Raw genomic sequence first — 13,463 nt, 5'->3', positions numbered from 1 at the left:
TCGACTCAGTCTGGGTGATGTGGAAGGTTTTATGGTCACTTAAGTTGTAGTAGTGTTAGGATAATTTAAAAATTATATTTTACTGAGCAAGAGCTAGTATTGAGAATAGAGGACTTCTTTGGATGTCTGCCAGATTAGAGGTAGCTACACTGGTTTTTCATGCATCTTAGCAGATCGAAATGTTATGCACTCTATCTGAACATTTTCATAAACTTCAATTTGGAAACAAATGAAGAGTTCCTTTAAACAGAAGACATCTATAAAACAAAGTTATTTTAATTTCACAAGGCAGTTTAAGATGTTGAATCCAATGTGATATTCTGGTTTAAAACCACCTCGACTTGTTCGAGACAATGTGATTTTTCCCATCGATATTTGAATTGAATGGTTACAATTTTGCCAGACTTTTCTCACATGCAAAAGGAATTCAAAATAATCAATGTGACAAATGTATCTTAAGGTGGTGTCCATACAGTTAAAACTTTAGTAAAACACAAAATACAAATGATAGGAAGAAATTCTACTTTGTTAATACTTCAAGTCCATTGCTGTAAACCAGCTTTATTACTTGGCTTCGATTCCCTGGGAGAGTACAGCCTCTTACCTACACATTATGAAAATAATACACATACTTAGGGTATTTACTTACCAATGACTGAATCAGTGCAAGAAGACAGTCTCTCTGTAGGTCAACAGGTAAATTGGCAAAGCTTCTCTCGCTCCAACTTTTTCCAAAATGTTTCACAATCCACCTAATAAAAGAAAACTGTTTAGCCACCAATAATTGCACATAAGGTGACATGAATAATAAAACATGTCAAAAGCAAATAACAGGAACACGTATGAAATACATTAGATCCGAGTTGTGAAACAGTTCACCTTCCATAGAACTGAAAACCAGGAAACGAGGAAGTCAATTAACATTTCAAAATAGCATTATGCCCGTGAAATCATGTCTTTTCAGACCATGCTTCAGTTAGCATCAGTTCTCCTGAACCAAGATTATCTTTATTCAACTAGCATCCAACCAAATATTCAAGGAAGTTCACCACACAACTAGAGGGCGCGAAGCTATCTATTACATTGGTAAGAACTTTGGCTGGCTAAGCAGTCATCAGAATCAACAGGTCAAATTGAGCTACACTGCTCTGCAATACAAAATACACTACTTGAAGGATCAACAAAATGATCTCCCCACCCATAACAAGATGAAAACATCACCAGCACAGGAGGACAGAATATGGAGAATGGAGAAAATGAATCATAAAAGTGGAGATATGCGGTTTTGATTCGACTTCCAGCACCATCTAATTTCTTGAAGGACCATCTGAGGGTTCGTAGCGCTATATAAATGCTAAATTATTATTATTATAATAAACAGTAACTGTTATAGCGGAGGGACACACAGACACAGTGAGTGGGCTGGAGGAGTTTATTAAGATCATACGGAGAGCAGCAGCCACTGCAGCCCCCAAGCTCTCATCAACTGACTCAGGTTCCAGAACCCTAGTGGTTCTGGAACACACAGAACATAACACTTCTTCCCCCTAATAATAACAAAACATAACACCCCAAATGAACCCCCCCCCTTAAAACAAAGCAAGACAACCAAAGCATGAACTAACAGCCTCGAAGGAGCCCAATTAAGTACAAAGAAAATCTTTAAACTTGACAGGAAATCTCCTGATTCTTCCACCAACGCCTTCCCTATCCATCACTGCACTACTCCCAACAATACCCTCACTTCGTACACCTCCACTCTCCATCACTGTACCTCCTTCAACACTACTCCCCCTTTATTCATTCTGAGCTTTGCTCAACACCAGCCTACCTTTTGACCACATTTCTCCACCATCCACAATCACCACACTATCCCTCACTGCTGCAATCCTTTTTGGACCCAAAAATGTACTTTCCAAGCATTCTGGGCCATACCAGGGATTCTTTATAAACACCAAATCACCAACCAACCAATCCCATACTTTTACTTTGGAAGTTTCATCAAATGTTCTTTGTTTTCCTTCGATCTCTTCCAGAAGCGCGTCACAATGTAAATGCAGTACTTTGAGCTCTCCTGGTCCGTGACGTGTTGTGTTGCGTTTCCTAGCAACGCATCACAATGCCGGCCGATAAAGGGGCACGTCCTGTGTGCACTGCACGTGACCTGAATGATGGAGGCGGCGCTTGCAGGCAACGTTACTCACTCACGAGCCACGTCATATGCAGCGTTGCGTTTCGTTCTTCTTTCCTTAGTTTTTTCCCTTTTATTTCCTTGAAGGGCCCCCGCATCCTTGTGGGATCGCGTTGCGCTGCCCATCTCACCTCGGCTTAGATGCTGGCACCATGATCCCGAGATATCACTGTTTTTCCTCACGGTGTAGGCTGCAGAACTCCCCCTTCTTTTATCTGCTCCCTTGAGAAGAGCGGATTCCACGGCCTCATTGCCACTGTTATAGTGGAGGGAAACACGGACACAATGAGTGAGCTGGAGGAGTTTATTAAGATCACACGGAAAGCAGCAGCCACCGCAGCCCCCTAGCTTTCATCAACTGACCCAGGTTCCAGAACCCTAGTGGTTCTGGAACACACAGAACATAACAGTAACCTTGTTAGAAAGACTACCTAAGCAAAGAAGATCATGAAGCCCAATATGACAAGTAAAGTCCTAATGCAACTAGTACAAATACCCTTATTTTCCATTGTGTGTAATCACATTTCAGTTGTGGCACAAAATCCCCAGCTTCGTTAGTGGTTTACAGTATTACACCTATGAAGATGAACACGATCAAAGGCAACAATTGGGATTTTCAAATCATCAAAAGTTCTTAAACGTGACCAAGTCAGAGGTGTGTGTAGATCTTGTAGACTTGCTACATGGAGAGGATTCATAAGAGCTGGAAGGTAAAACCAAAACTGTCAGCTGAGATGGGAAGCTACTAATGCCATGTACTCACTCTAGGAATAGAACTTGAATCTCCGGTGTATTTTTAGACCAAGTTTTATATTAATGTAGAAATTGAAAACCTTAAAAGAAAAATACTTCCATCTATCTACTCATGTTCTTACTGTGAAGTTTGAAGTAAAATACAGCCCCTCTCTCCCTATAAATATGGGGTGCTCCCTTGCTATCTTACTAACTAAAGTGCTTGTTGGTCAGGATGAATGTCCAAAAACAAATCCGTCCTCTGTCCAAATCCAAACTATCTAACCATACCCCTATTATAACAAACTAAGGTAAGGAGAATGACTCCCTTCTCCTGGTGCTTGTGTTTTGTCACAAGTGTCTTCTCACTTCTCTTACACCTTTCAGTAGGCCATTTGTAAAGCGTCTCTTGTCATCCACTGTATCCAGTTTTGCAGTTATTTTAGGGGACTGGTACTTCCCCTGGTCCTTATTCTTCCTGATTGGCTTAATGCTATTTAGATTCATTTTCTAGCATTGCAGGGTTACGGAATCCCTGTTGCACTCTTCTCTCTTTTATAGTAGCTCAAGTTCCAATTTCAATTTCCCCATTCCAAGGGTGAAGTTCCATGTATGAGTTTGGGCTTCCTGGCTTCACAGGTTTGTTCTCTCCAAATGTCTCTTTTCTGTGCTCTCTTATCTTTGAGATATGGGTGGGCCTTCCCTTTTCCCCAAATTGATAAGCCTCCAATTGTATTCCTTTCCCACTCCATGGTTTTGGAATTTCATCTAATCTCATTCAAACAGTTCTCTTTCGCTGGATTACTGCCAGTAGTTTCCCCAATAGTACTGGGACAAGTTTCGCCTAACTTATAATGAGTCCCACTTGTCTTCCCGGTATTCCCATTCCCCCCCTTTTACCTTCAGAGATCTGGGGCAACCCTTGGATTCTCTTTCCTTTTTGTTGCCGCTCTGCAGCTTGCTTTCAACAGCATCTCCATCCTTGATGTGCCGTTCTTGTCTTTGGGATGCCACAGGGGATCGTGACTCGGACAGGGAGCTACTTATTCCCCCTGGATGGTTTTGGCACTGTTGTACGGGTAGACTGCCCACCACTTTTATTCCATGGTCACGCCACCACTGCTCTTTCTCCTCCACCTTGCTTGGCTGTCTTCTGCTCTCGCATGCCAGTTGCTTGGCGTTTCCGGTTCCACGCTGGAGAAGCTCTGTCGCATGTCAGCACTGCATTCTCCCAGAGCCCCACCTCCTTCTGCTCCTTTACGCACAGGCAGCTTTCCCTGTGTCTCTCAGAGTTTTCTCTCTCTCTCGGCCTCCTCCGACTCACTTGTTGGTTCTCGTATCCATTTTCAGCCTCCTCATTGCAGTACATTGGACACTTGAATTTAAAGGGATCACTTCCATTTCTTTCTGATCATGAGTTTTATAACAGTTTGATTAATTGTATAAATCCATGTAAGCTATCACTTGGAGGCCATGAGGGAGTTCCTCAGTGGAGTCTCTCATGGTAGAGTCCCACTTGCCTTGACCCCAAGGAGGGTGTTGCGGAGCAGGCTCACCTCCCTAGCATCACAGGGGGGCTTCCCCCATTGGAGAGAAGAGACAAATTCCCTTAATTCGTCACATAAGCGATGGTGAGAACTCTGCCATTCATGCCTATTAAGTATCATTTTTAAGCGCACAGGGCTAGAATTGTATTTTCTCTTTTAGAAATGGCAGGTATGAATGGCAACCCTACCTTTATACAGAAAGATATGAACACAGATTCTACACAAAGTGAAGAGCTGAATCTTTGCAAATTACCTTAGGAAGACACAGATGCTTTGTGACAAGTCACCTTAAAAGAGGATAATGAAAGTGAGGCTTCTCCACTAAGTTTACAGGCACAACAAGGCCTTGCAGCTCTCTGATGCCAATCACTGCTGCTGCCCGTCTTGAATTTTCGGAAGCAATGATCTAGAGGATTGGTGATCTCTAGTATTGTTTTGTGAGGAGTCTAATTTTCAAGAAGGGTTTGGATAGAAAGGCCTCCTACAGCAAGATTGTGGCAGCTGGGAACTAGTACACTCTTTGGTACTAGATAATACCATTTGCCATCTTAACTATATCATGTACAGTTAAAAATAAATGTAGGCATACATTTGACAGGGAAAATAATATGCGAATTACTCTAATGTCGGTATGTTGGTAAGCAGGTTTAATGGCAAAAGCAGAAAAGCAGCATAACGCACATCAGTAGGACAGCTCACCACAAATAAATCCCCAAAAAACTGCCTTGGGTCCTTGGAGAGGGGTATGTACAATAATGATGTTTCCTCAGGAGGAAGGATAGCTCAGGGGCAATGTGTTTGTCTTGGCAGCAAGATAACGCTGTGCAACACAGGTTCGAATCCCAATCCCACGCTTACAAACCACTTGCTGGTATTAAGCGCGTTATTTATATTTGTATTTATTATGGTTATATAGCGCTTTACGCCAAAGCGATTTACATTAGAACAAAATACATAGTAGGAAACAACAGTAGAAGCAGTTTACACAACATGAATCAAACCAATAAAACAGTATGTAGAACAATTTGCCTATGATGATAAACGAGAAGAGGAGGGAGTGAAGAAGGGGAGGTAAGAGGGGGACAGGATGGGGAATAGAATGAGGGTGCAAGAGGAGGTGAGGAAGCGTAGGAGGAAACAAGCAGGTAGGGAGAGGTAAGAAGGGGATACATGAGAGGAGAGAGAGGTGAAGGGAGGGTTAAGGGTGTCAGGGTGGGGAATGAAGAAGAAGAGATTTCAAGGAAGCTCGGAAGGAGGAGAAGGTAGGGATGGAGCGGATAGAAAGAGGTAGGGAGTTCCAATGTAGGGGGCAAGGAGCTGAAAGGAGCGGAAACGAGAAGAGGCACATGGAGATGGGGGGAACAGTGAGTAGGAAGAGATCGACAGATCGGAGGGAGCGGGAAGGGGTGTAGAATGATAGGCGAGAGGAGAGATAAGGGGGAGCAAGATCGTGAAGGGATTTAAAGACAAGACAGAGGAAGTTAAATTTAAGTTGGGAGTGGAAGGGAAGCCAGCCAAGGTAAGAAAGCAAAGAGGAAATGGAGTCATGAGGAGCAAGAAGACAGAGGGTATGGGTAGCGGAGTGTTAGAGGGATTTGAGGGGGGGAGATGAGAAGCAGGGAGTCCAAAGAGCAGAGAAGAACAATAGAAAAGACGAGAGAAGATGAGGGAAGAGATTAAATGTTTAGTGGCATGGAAGGTGAGAGAGGAGCAGACTTTACGAATATTGAAAAGGTGGTAGCGACAGGCGCGAGAGGTAAGGGAAATGTGGTGGGTAAAGGAGAGGGAGGAGTCTAAGTGAATGCCAAGGTTGCGAGCATGGGGAGAGATGGGAAGATTAGAGAGGGGAAAGTAGAGAGAGGGAGGGGGAAAAGTGTTGGAGGGAAAGAATAAGAATTCAGTCTTATCAGTGTTGAGAGAGAGAAAGTGGGATGACATCCTGTTTTTAATGGCAGTAAGACAGGAAGAGAGATTAAGGTGGAGGTCAGGAGTAAAGGAAGTGAAGGAAAGGAAGAGCGTCGGCATAGAAATGGTGAGAAATTCCGAAGGAAGAGATGATGGGGCGAGAAGGGAGGTGTAAAAAGAGAATAGAAAAGGGCCGAGAACAGAGCCTTGGGGTACACCGTACTCCAAGGGGAGGGTAGAGGATGTACGACCGCCCCAAGAGACAGGAAAAGAGCGGTAGGAGTGGTAGGAGGAGAGCCATTTGAGAACTGAGCCTTTGAATCCAAAGGAGGAGACTGTATTGAGAAGTAAGGGGTGATCAACGGTATCAAAGGCAGCAGAAAGGTCAAGGAGGATGAGGACTGAGGATTGTTTAGAGTAGCGAGCGGTGAGGAGAGAGTTGAGAACATAAGTGAGAGCGGTCTCAGAGGAGTATTTAGGGCGGAAGCCAGATTTAGAGGGGGGGGAGGAGAGAAAGGTTAGTGACTAAAGCTGAGAATAGGCTAGGCGTTCGAGTATTTTAGAGAGGAATGGTAGAAGCGAGATTGGACAGAAGTTGGGAGCAAGAAGGGGATTGGCAGAAGGTTTCTTCAGAATAGGGATAATAGTGGCATGCTTGAAGGCGGAAGGGAATGTAGCAGAAGAGAGACAGATATTGAAGAAGGAGGTTAAGTAAGGAATCAGAAAAGGGTAAATCTTCGGAATAAGGAGGGTGGGGAGAGGGTTGGAAGGGGCAGCAGTAAGATGTGATTTGGACAGAAGGAGGGAGACATCGGGAGGTGTGACAAGAGAGAAGTCAGACATGCAAGCTGAAGGGGAGTGGAGGGAAGGGGGGGAGGGGAATAGGACGGGGAGCAATTATAAATGAAAAAAGACAAATCATATGAAGCCAAAACACAGCCCCATATTTTTGTCATTCCTTCAGCTCTTGTGTGGGGAGGCCCATTCAAGATATACAGATACATCTCATTACACATGTTCTATTGTGGCTTTATACTATGGCGCAAAGTCATTCAGGTACAACTGAACCAACTACAAGATGCAATATTAAATAAAAGAAGCTAACTGCACAGAGAATGAGTATTGCAGTGATACAATTCTCGTTTGATGTGCTAAGCAGAAGTATGTGCAACAGAACGAGCGCATCTCATGGAAAACATGGAGTCACATCTCCGTCAGACCACAACACAGGTACATTAGCCTGACATAGTTACCAAGTAGATTTTTATTGGTTTGCATCTTAAAGTAGTTAGATACTTTGCAATTCAATTCAGTGCATTCCATCTTATGACAAGTTTTGACTTGATTTTCTACTGCGACAGTCCATCTCCTTTATTATCGACGGAAATTCCATAAAAGTTTCCAAAGATATCAAAACGCTCGGAATCTACCTCGATTCCACCCTCTCCCTCCACAGACAAACGAATGCAGTTGCGGCCGCCGCTGCTTACACCTGCAAGTTGATCACAGCATGCCGCCCTTTTCTTTCCACTCATAACTGTACAATCCTTGCTAGAACCTTGGTTATGTCCAAACTGGACTACTGCAATGCACTGTACCAAGGCACTAATCAAGGCAACTTAGACAAACTCCAGGTCATACAAAACAACGCCATCAGAGCAGCCCTTAATATCCCTAGATCAGCCCACATCTCGGAAACCAGGAAGAACCTCCATTGGCTTTCAGTCACCCAAAGGATCTCTCTAAAATCGCTTGCCCTGAGCTACAAATGCATGAATAACCTGGCCCCCATCTACCTCTCCTCACGGTTCATGCAGTATACCCCATCTCGATCTCTAAGATCTACCCTCAACCAGAGCCTAATGATCCCTAGATACAAGCTCCAAACGGCCGGTGGATCCAGATTCCCAGTTCTGGCAGCCAAATTGTGGAACTCTGTCCCCCCTACTATCAGAAACCTTCCTTCTCTGATTTTTTTCTAGCACAAAGCCAAACATTGGCTAGTCACATCTGATGACTAAGCTGCACTCTGAATACTTGATAACCTATGTATATATGTACAAACTACCAATGTGCTTGATTACTATGTCAATTTAAATGTTACCTGAAATGTCGTAATATTATGTAACCACTGTTGCCAAGATATGCGCCCGGTAGCCTCCGGGCCTGGTTTGCGCTATACAAATAAAACAAATACAAATACAAATCCTTACGGGACCATCTCATTAGCCTCATCCAACTAACACTTATGGATGTAGATATCATACATACCAACTTAGCCATTATACAGCCCTTCAGAGTTTGTCATAAGGAGGAGTGTCTTGGGAACCCAAAGGGTTCCAGAGGCCTTCTTTTCCATGCAGGAGAATAAACATTTGGCTAGGAGAAAAAGGCAATATACTCCTTACAGGATGCCAAATACCATAACTACTACATGCAAAATGGAATAAAAGGAGCTTGTCAGTCAGGACCATAACACCAACCAGTGTCCCCCTGGAGATTGGCCACAGTTTTACACATGTGGGAAATAATATGATGTCATGTTATTCAAGTACTCCGGGTTTAAGGCACAGCATTCTGGCCCAATGAGTGCACACATGTCCCCTTTTGATGCCAAGATGGTGTCCAATGCCATTTGATTTTGTGGTACCATAGGACGAATAGCTACCGGATCATAAGTGATAACGGCAAGGGACATAGTGACATCATTGGCTAACCTCTCTGGCAACAGGGACAGTTTAGACAGTCTATCTCGAGTCAGCTTGACTGTTACGCTTACCTGGCTCCCACAGAGGCGTCGATCGGAACTGGACAGCTGCGGTCTCCACCAATGTGATGCGTAGGGCCGAGTTGACGGACTGGACTGGCCCACCTAGCTTCGTTTGCTTGGCCCATAGGAATATTCTTCTGCAAATGGAGAAAGGGAATTAACCACCCGTGGAGTTGAGCGTAAATCCCCCACCCCCGCTGTTCTCCCCACAGATCACCTTTGATGTCCCCTCTTATAGTCTCACCTGATGGTTTGAAAAGATGAGCTCTCCATCCTGCATTGAGCGCAGGGGTGCGTTGATAACCAGTTGCTTCACTGGCTCGAAGGAATTGGTGAGTTCCAGAACAATATCGACGCTGAGATTCCGGGCAAGACGCCGTAAGTATAAAGTTCGTAAGAGTTCAAATGCCTGACTTTCACTCTTGTCCGATTCCTTGCATGTTGCAGCTTGACCCTAATGAAGAGTTCCTCGTGGCAACCGGTAGTATTCTGGTAAGGATTTGTATTTTCCAACACAGTTCGATAAAATAATGTCAATATGTAACTTGTTGCTTTCTCCCTTATTCAGGTGCTGAGAGAAAGTATGAAGTCTCGGGGAATAACACCTCCGGCGGGAAAAATCAGGTAAGTCTATTGTGGTGAGGAGGGTTCCCCTTGTTAGTCCCTTTCTTTCACCTTGCTGTCCTTTTGTTTCCCCTCAGGGGCCGGGGTTCGGCGAAGATGCAGTGGAAGCTGCGCCGACCCGTGAAGAGGAATAAATCCCCGGTGGTAAAATCAGGTAAGTCTATGGGGTGGTAACGAATATTCCTCTGTGTATTCCCTTGGCTCACCTTGCTGTTCTTGTCTTCTCCTTAGGTGCCGGAGTGCGGTGGGAACATGCAGGAGGATGCGGTGGAACGTGAAGATGCTGCGAAGGCCGGTGAGTTCAGCATGGCGCTGCAGCAGGCGAGGCGACGCGCATAAAATAACTTCTTTCTTCCAGCTCGAAGGCGCGATGGATCGGGAATTCAGGTAAGGATCAAAGGTATTGCTCTTGTTCCAACCTTTTCTCCTTCTTTCTTCCTTTTTCTAGGAGCTCCAAACTCGAGGTGGGTGTGGCAGAGGCTGGATGCAGATTTGTAGGCACAATGAGCGTTACGCTGCTGGATGCAGAATAACGCGAAGCGTGTGCTGCTCTTCGGGCGTGGTTTAAATAGCCTCCAAAGTAGTCCCAGGTAAGTATTCCTCCCCAGCCCCGCCCGAGTAAAAAAATAGTCCCTAAGTAAAGTAGTCCCTTCCAAGCCTCTTTTGGCTTGGAGCTCTTGCAGCATGGTCTGCATCAGGTAAGTTTGCAGCATGGTCTGCATCAGGTAAGTTTTAATCTATGAGCCTGGCGCCATAGGCGCCAGACTGACTCTACATATGAGCGTGGCGCCATAGGCGCCAGGACTGGACCCAAATAGCCCATAGCAGGAGTTGTTGGGCTTGCTTAGGATAACTTGATGCCTGCTTCTGGGGTTGCTGGACTTGGTCTTGGTCTGGGTCCCCGGAGGTAGGCATCATGACATTGACACTGAGTCTGAGCATGCTATATCCCATACCATTTATGAAGGTCTCCCAACCAGAATCTCTCTTTTGTCTGGGAGCTGAGGCAAACTTGGAAGAATGTCATGTTGGCAGTCATGATGTAAACAGTGTAGCAACACCCACTCCAATCCATGGGCAGCCACAAATAAGCATTGACACCACGTATGATGTAAGTTCCCTAATAGGTAGCATACCCGGCTTCAAAAAAACAGAGGCCTTTGTCAAAGGATAAAGTGACATTGTTAATTCACACTGGTGCTTGTGGAAAGATATTAAGAATCACTAATCCCTGCGAATATAGAGCTCTTGTTGGTGTAGCAGAAGAGACCTGTAGCTGAAGCAGATAAGCTAATCGAAGCAGTTTTCCGTGGGAGCTGATGAGGGAAGAGAACATTTGGAGGGCCAGTAAACCTCATCTGGGAATGATGACCAACACAGAGTTTGGGACCGGGAAACCAATCTAAGATCACTGTATACATCTCTGCAGTTTAAAGGGAAAAGGAGCTACAGGAAATCTAGAGGCCAGGTCGGGAGAAAAATGGGTGCTGATCCAGCAATCAGAAATGTTCTGAATGCAGGCATACCGCCTGGTTCATGGTGGTAAGTCTTTTTACTGTCCACCCATGGATGTGAGTCCTTGTGTTTCATGGCACATGGTATATAGTGTTGAAGGTAATACTGATAGTGGTAAAAGACAAAAATTAGGAACGGAATATACATAATCATGATCTGACAATGACTTTAAAGTAACAAGTCTGCGACCCAAAGTCTTGAAAAGTTCAGGCAGGGACAGTCCCAAACTACAATGAAGAATCAGGAACAATATTAAAAATTCCTGTTCTTCCAGCATCTGTTTAGAGAAAGGGTAAATAGGGGTCAATAAACAGCTGTCAGTTCAGTGCAAGGAGACAGTTCTCGTCCACAAAAAGAGTTATCAGGGAGTAGGAGTCTGGTATGATTTACAGGCAACCACTCATCTGCATCAGGATAAACAGACAGCTTATGACAAGAAAGAGATCAGGAGTTCTGGTATAGCAAGAAACACAGAACCTTTCCGGGCAAAGGAACATCACTGCAATGCTCCCAACCACTTACTTCCGGCTCCTCGTGGTCTGGAGGCGGCATTAGGAGAAATATTAAACAATACCAAACTCAACGAGCAACCAGTGTTGCTTTTCTTATTTTTACTCATTTCTAGAGGAACCCTTTGTGTGGGAGAAGGTTGCATCTCCCTAGGGTAGCGGAGACAGGATCCGGTGAAACAGTGACAGCAGGCTGTGTTTTCTGGGAGGCTAGAATCAGCCACTACTCTGAAGGTGGTGTCAATTGCAGGTCTTACCTGGGAGTTTAGGCGCTTTGTCTTGAGGAAATGCGACTGTCCATCTAAGAAAGCCATGCTGTCTGAAGGTAGACATGGGAAAGTGACCCCCAAAGACAGCAGCCAATTGCAGGGAACAAATCCCAAAGGAGGGGAACCCTGTGGGGGTTCAGAATCTGCTCAGGTAGTCCAAACGAGCTTCCAGCAAGGGTAGCCAATAGGAATACAGCAACGGCTAAAAAAAGGTCCAGGGCAGGTAGGGGGACTCAACACAAAGGCACAGCAGAACAACAGGCAACAAACTAGAGAGAAAGGTGAAGCGAGGAAAAAGGGACGAGAAATCCAAAGAACTGGAGATCAAGAATCAGGAATATACAGGACTAAGACAGAGAAGCGCAAGGAATGCACGTGCGCATTAAGGCGCCCAGCAGTCATCCCCCACCACACTGAAACTGCTGCTGAGCCGGTACTATCAATGTACCGGAAGCTGAAACACATAATCAGCAACTCTGGGAGTCATCTTGGAATGGGCATATAGATGGAAACCGTGCGATCCGGGCGCCATATTGGCATGGGCATCATCCGTGGTGCCAGCAGCCCTAATGGCTATGTCGGAACATGATCAGTGGTTTCAGACCATGATGTGGTTCCAGAACCTGTTGGAGCTGGGAAAATAGCAATATCTGGAGTATTCCCACAATGTCAAACAATTCCATCAACAGTGGGTTTCTCCCCAGGACGTTGACATAGAGGTAAAGAGAAAGTGGTAGAATCGGCAGCTGCCTTTGTTCCATAATCTATTGTGGTCTCGTGCAGAAGGGATGTGACCTAGCAGTTCGGGCTAGACGGCCCCTTTTGGGGTGGAGCCAAGCCTGATTTGAATATGGTCTTTCCCCTTCTGTAATGGCTTGGCAGCCGAAGACCGATGGCCTGGAGAGTTGCCCAGAGCAATGCCAGAGGTTAAGATTCATTCTAAACCTTCCAGCCATCACCTCTTTGTTTTTTCTATGTCACCCCAAGTGGTATGGGTATGCCTAGACGTGGGTGCCGTGCCTGCTTGGCCTAAGAACCCAAGCTACTCCTCACTGATGAGGCCCCAACAAGGCCGAAACATGTTTGGGGATGCTTGTGGTCTCGTGCAGAAGGGATGTGACCTAGCAGTTTGGGGTGGGGCCAAGCCTGATTTGCATATGGTCTTTCCCCTTCTATAATGGCTTGGCAGGCGAAGAACGATGGTCTGGAGGGTTTCCCAGAGCAATGCCAAAGGTTAAGATTCATTCTAAACTTCAAGCCATCACCTCTTTGTTTTTGCTAAACTGGGTGATGGGCAGCATTTCGAGGAGCTTCCCCAAAAAGGGAGTCATGGAAATTGGGCGATGATTAGCCGGACATGAGGGATCAGCTGTGGGTTTTTTGAGGAGAGTATGCACAAGG

At 45.2% G+C, this 13,463-nt stretch overlaps 1 protein-coding gene across 3 annotated transcripts in view; it reads right to left on the bottom strand.

Moving 5' to 3' along the window:
* BTBD8 (BTB domain containing 8) overlaps positions 1–13,463 on the bottom strand; it is a 2,362,893-nt gene that overhangs the window by 1,294,149 nt on the left and 1,055,281 nt on the right. For all 3 annotated transcript variants that reach the window (XM_069641787.1, XM_069641786.1, XM_069641785.1), the window contains exon 9: positions 650–752. In XM_069641787.1, the coding sequence (XP_069497888.1) occupies positions 650–752 (103 nt within the window). The remainder of the gene's footprint in view (positions 1–649; positions 753–13,463) is intronic.

Source organism: Ambystoma mexicanum, chromosome 1q, assembly GCF_040938575.1.
Source record: "Ambystoma mexicanum isolate Mex_15411 chromosome 1q, UKY_AmexF1_1, whole genome shotgun sequence".
In the NCBI taxonomy this organism is placed as follows: Eukaryota; Metazoa; Chordata; class Amphibia; order Caudata; family Ambystomatidae; genus Ambystoma; species Ambystoma mexicanum.
Note: the sequence above shows the minus strand (reverse complement) of the source record. Positions and strands in the feature narration are given on the sequence as shown.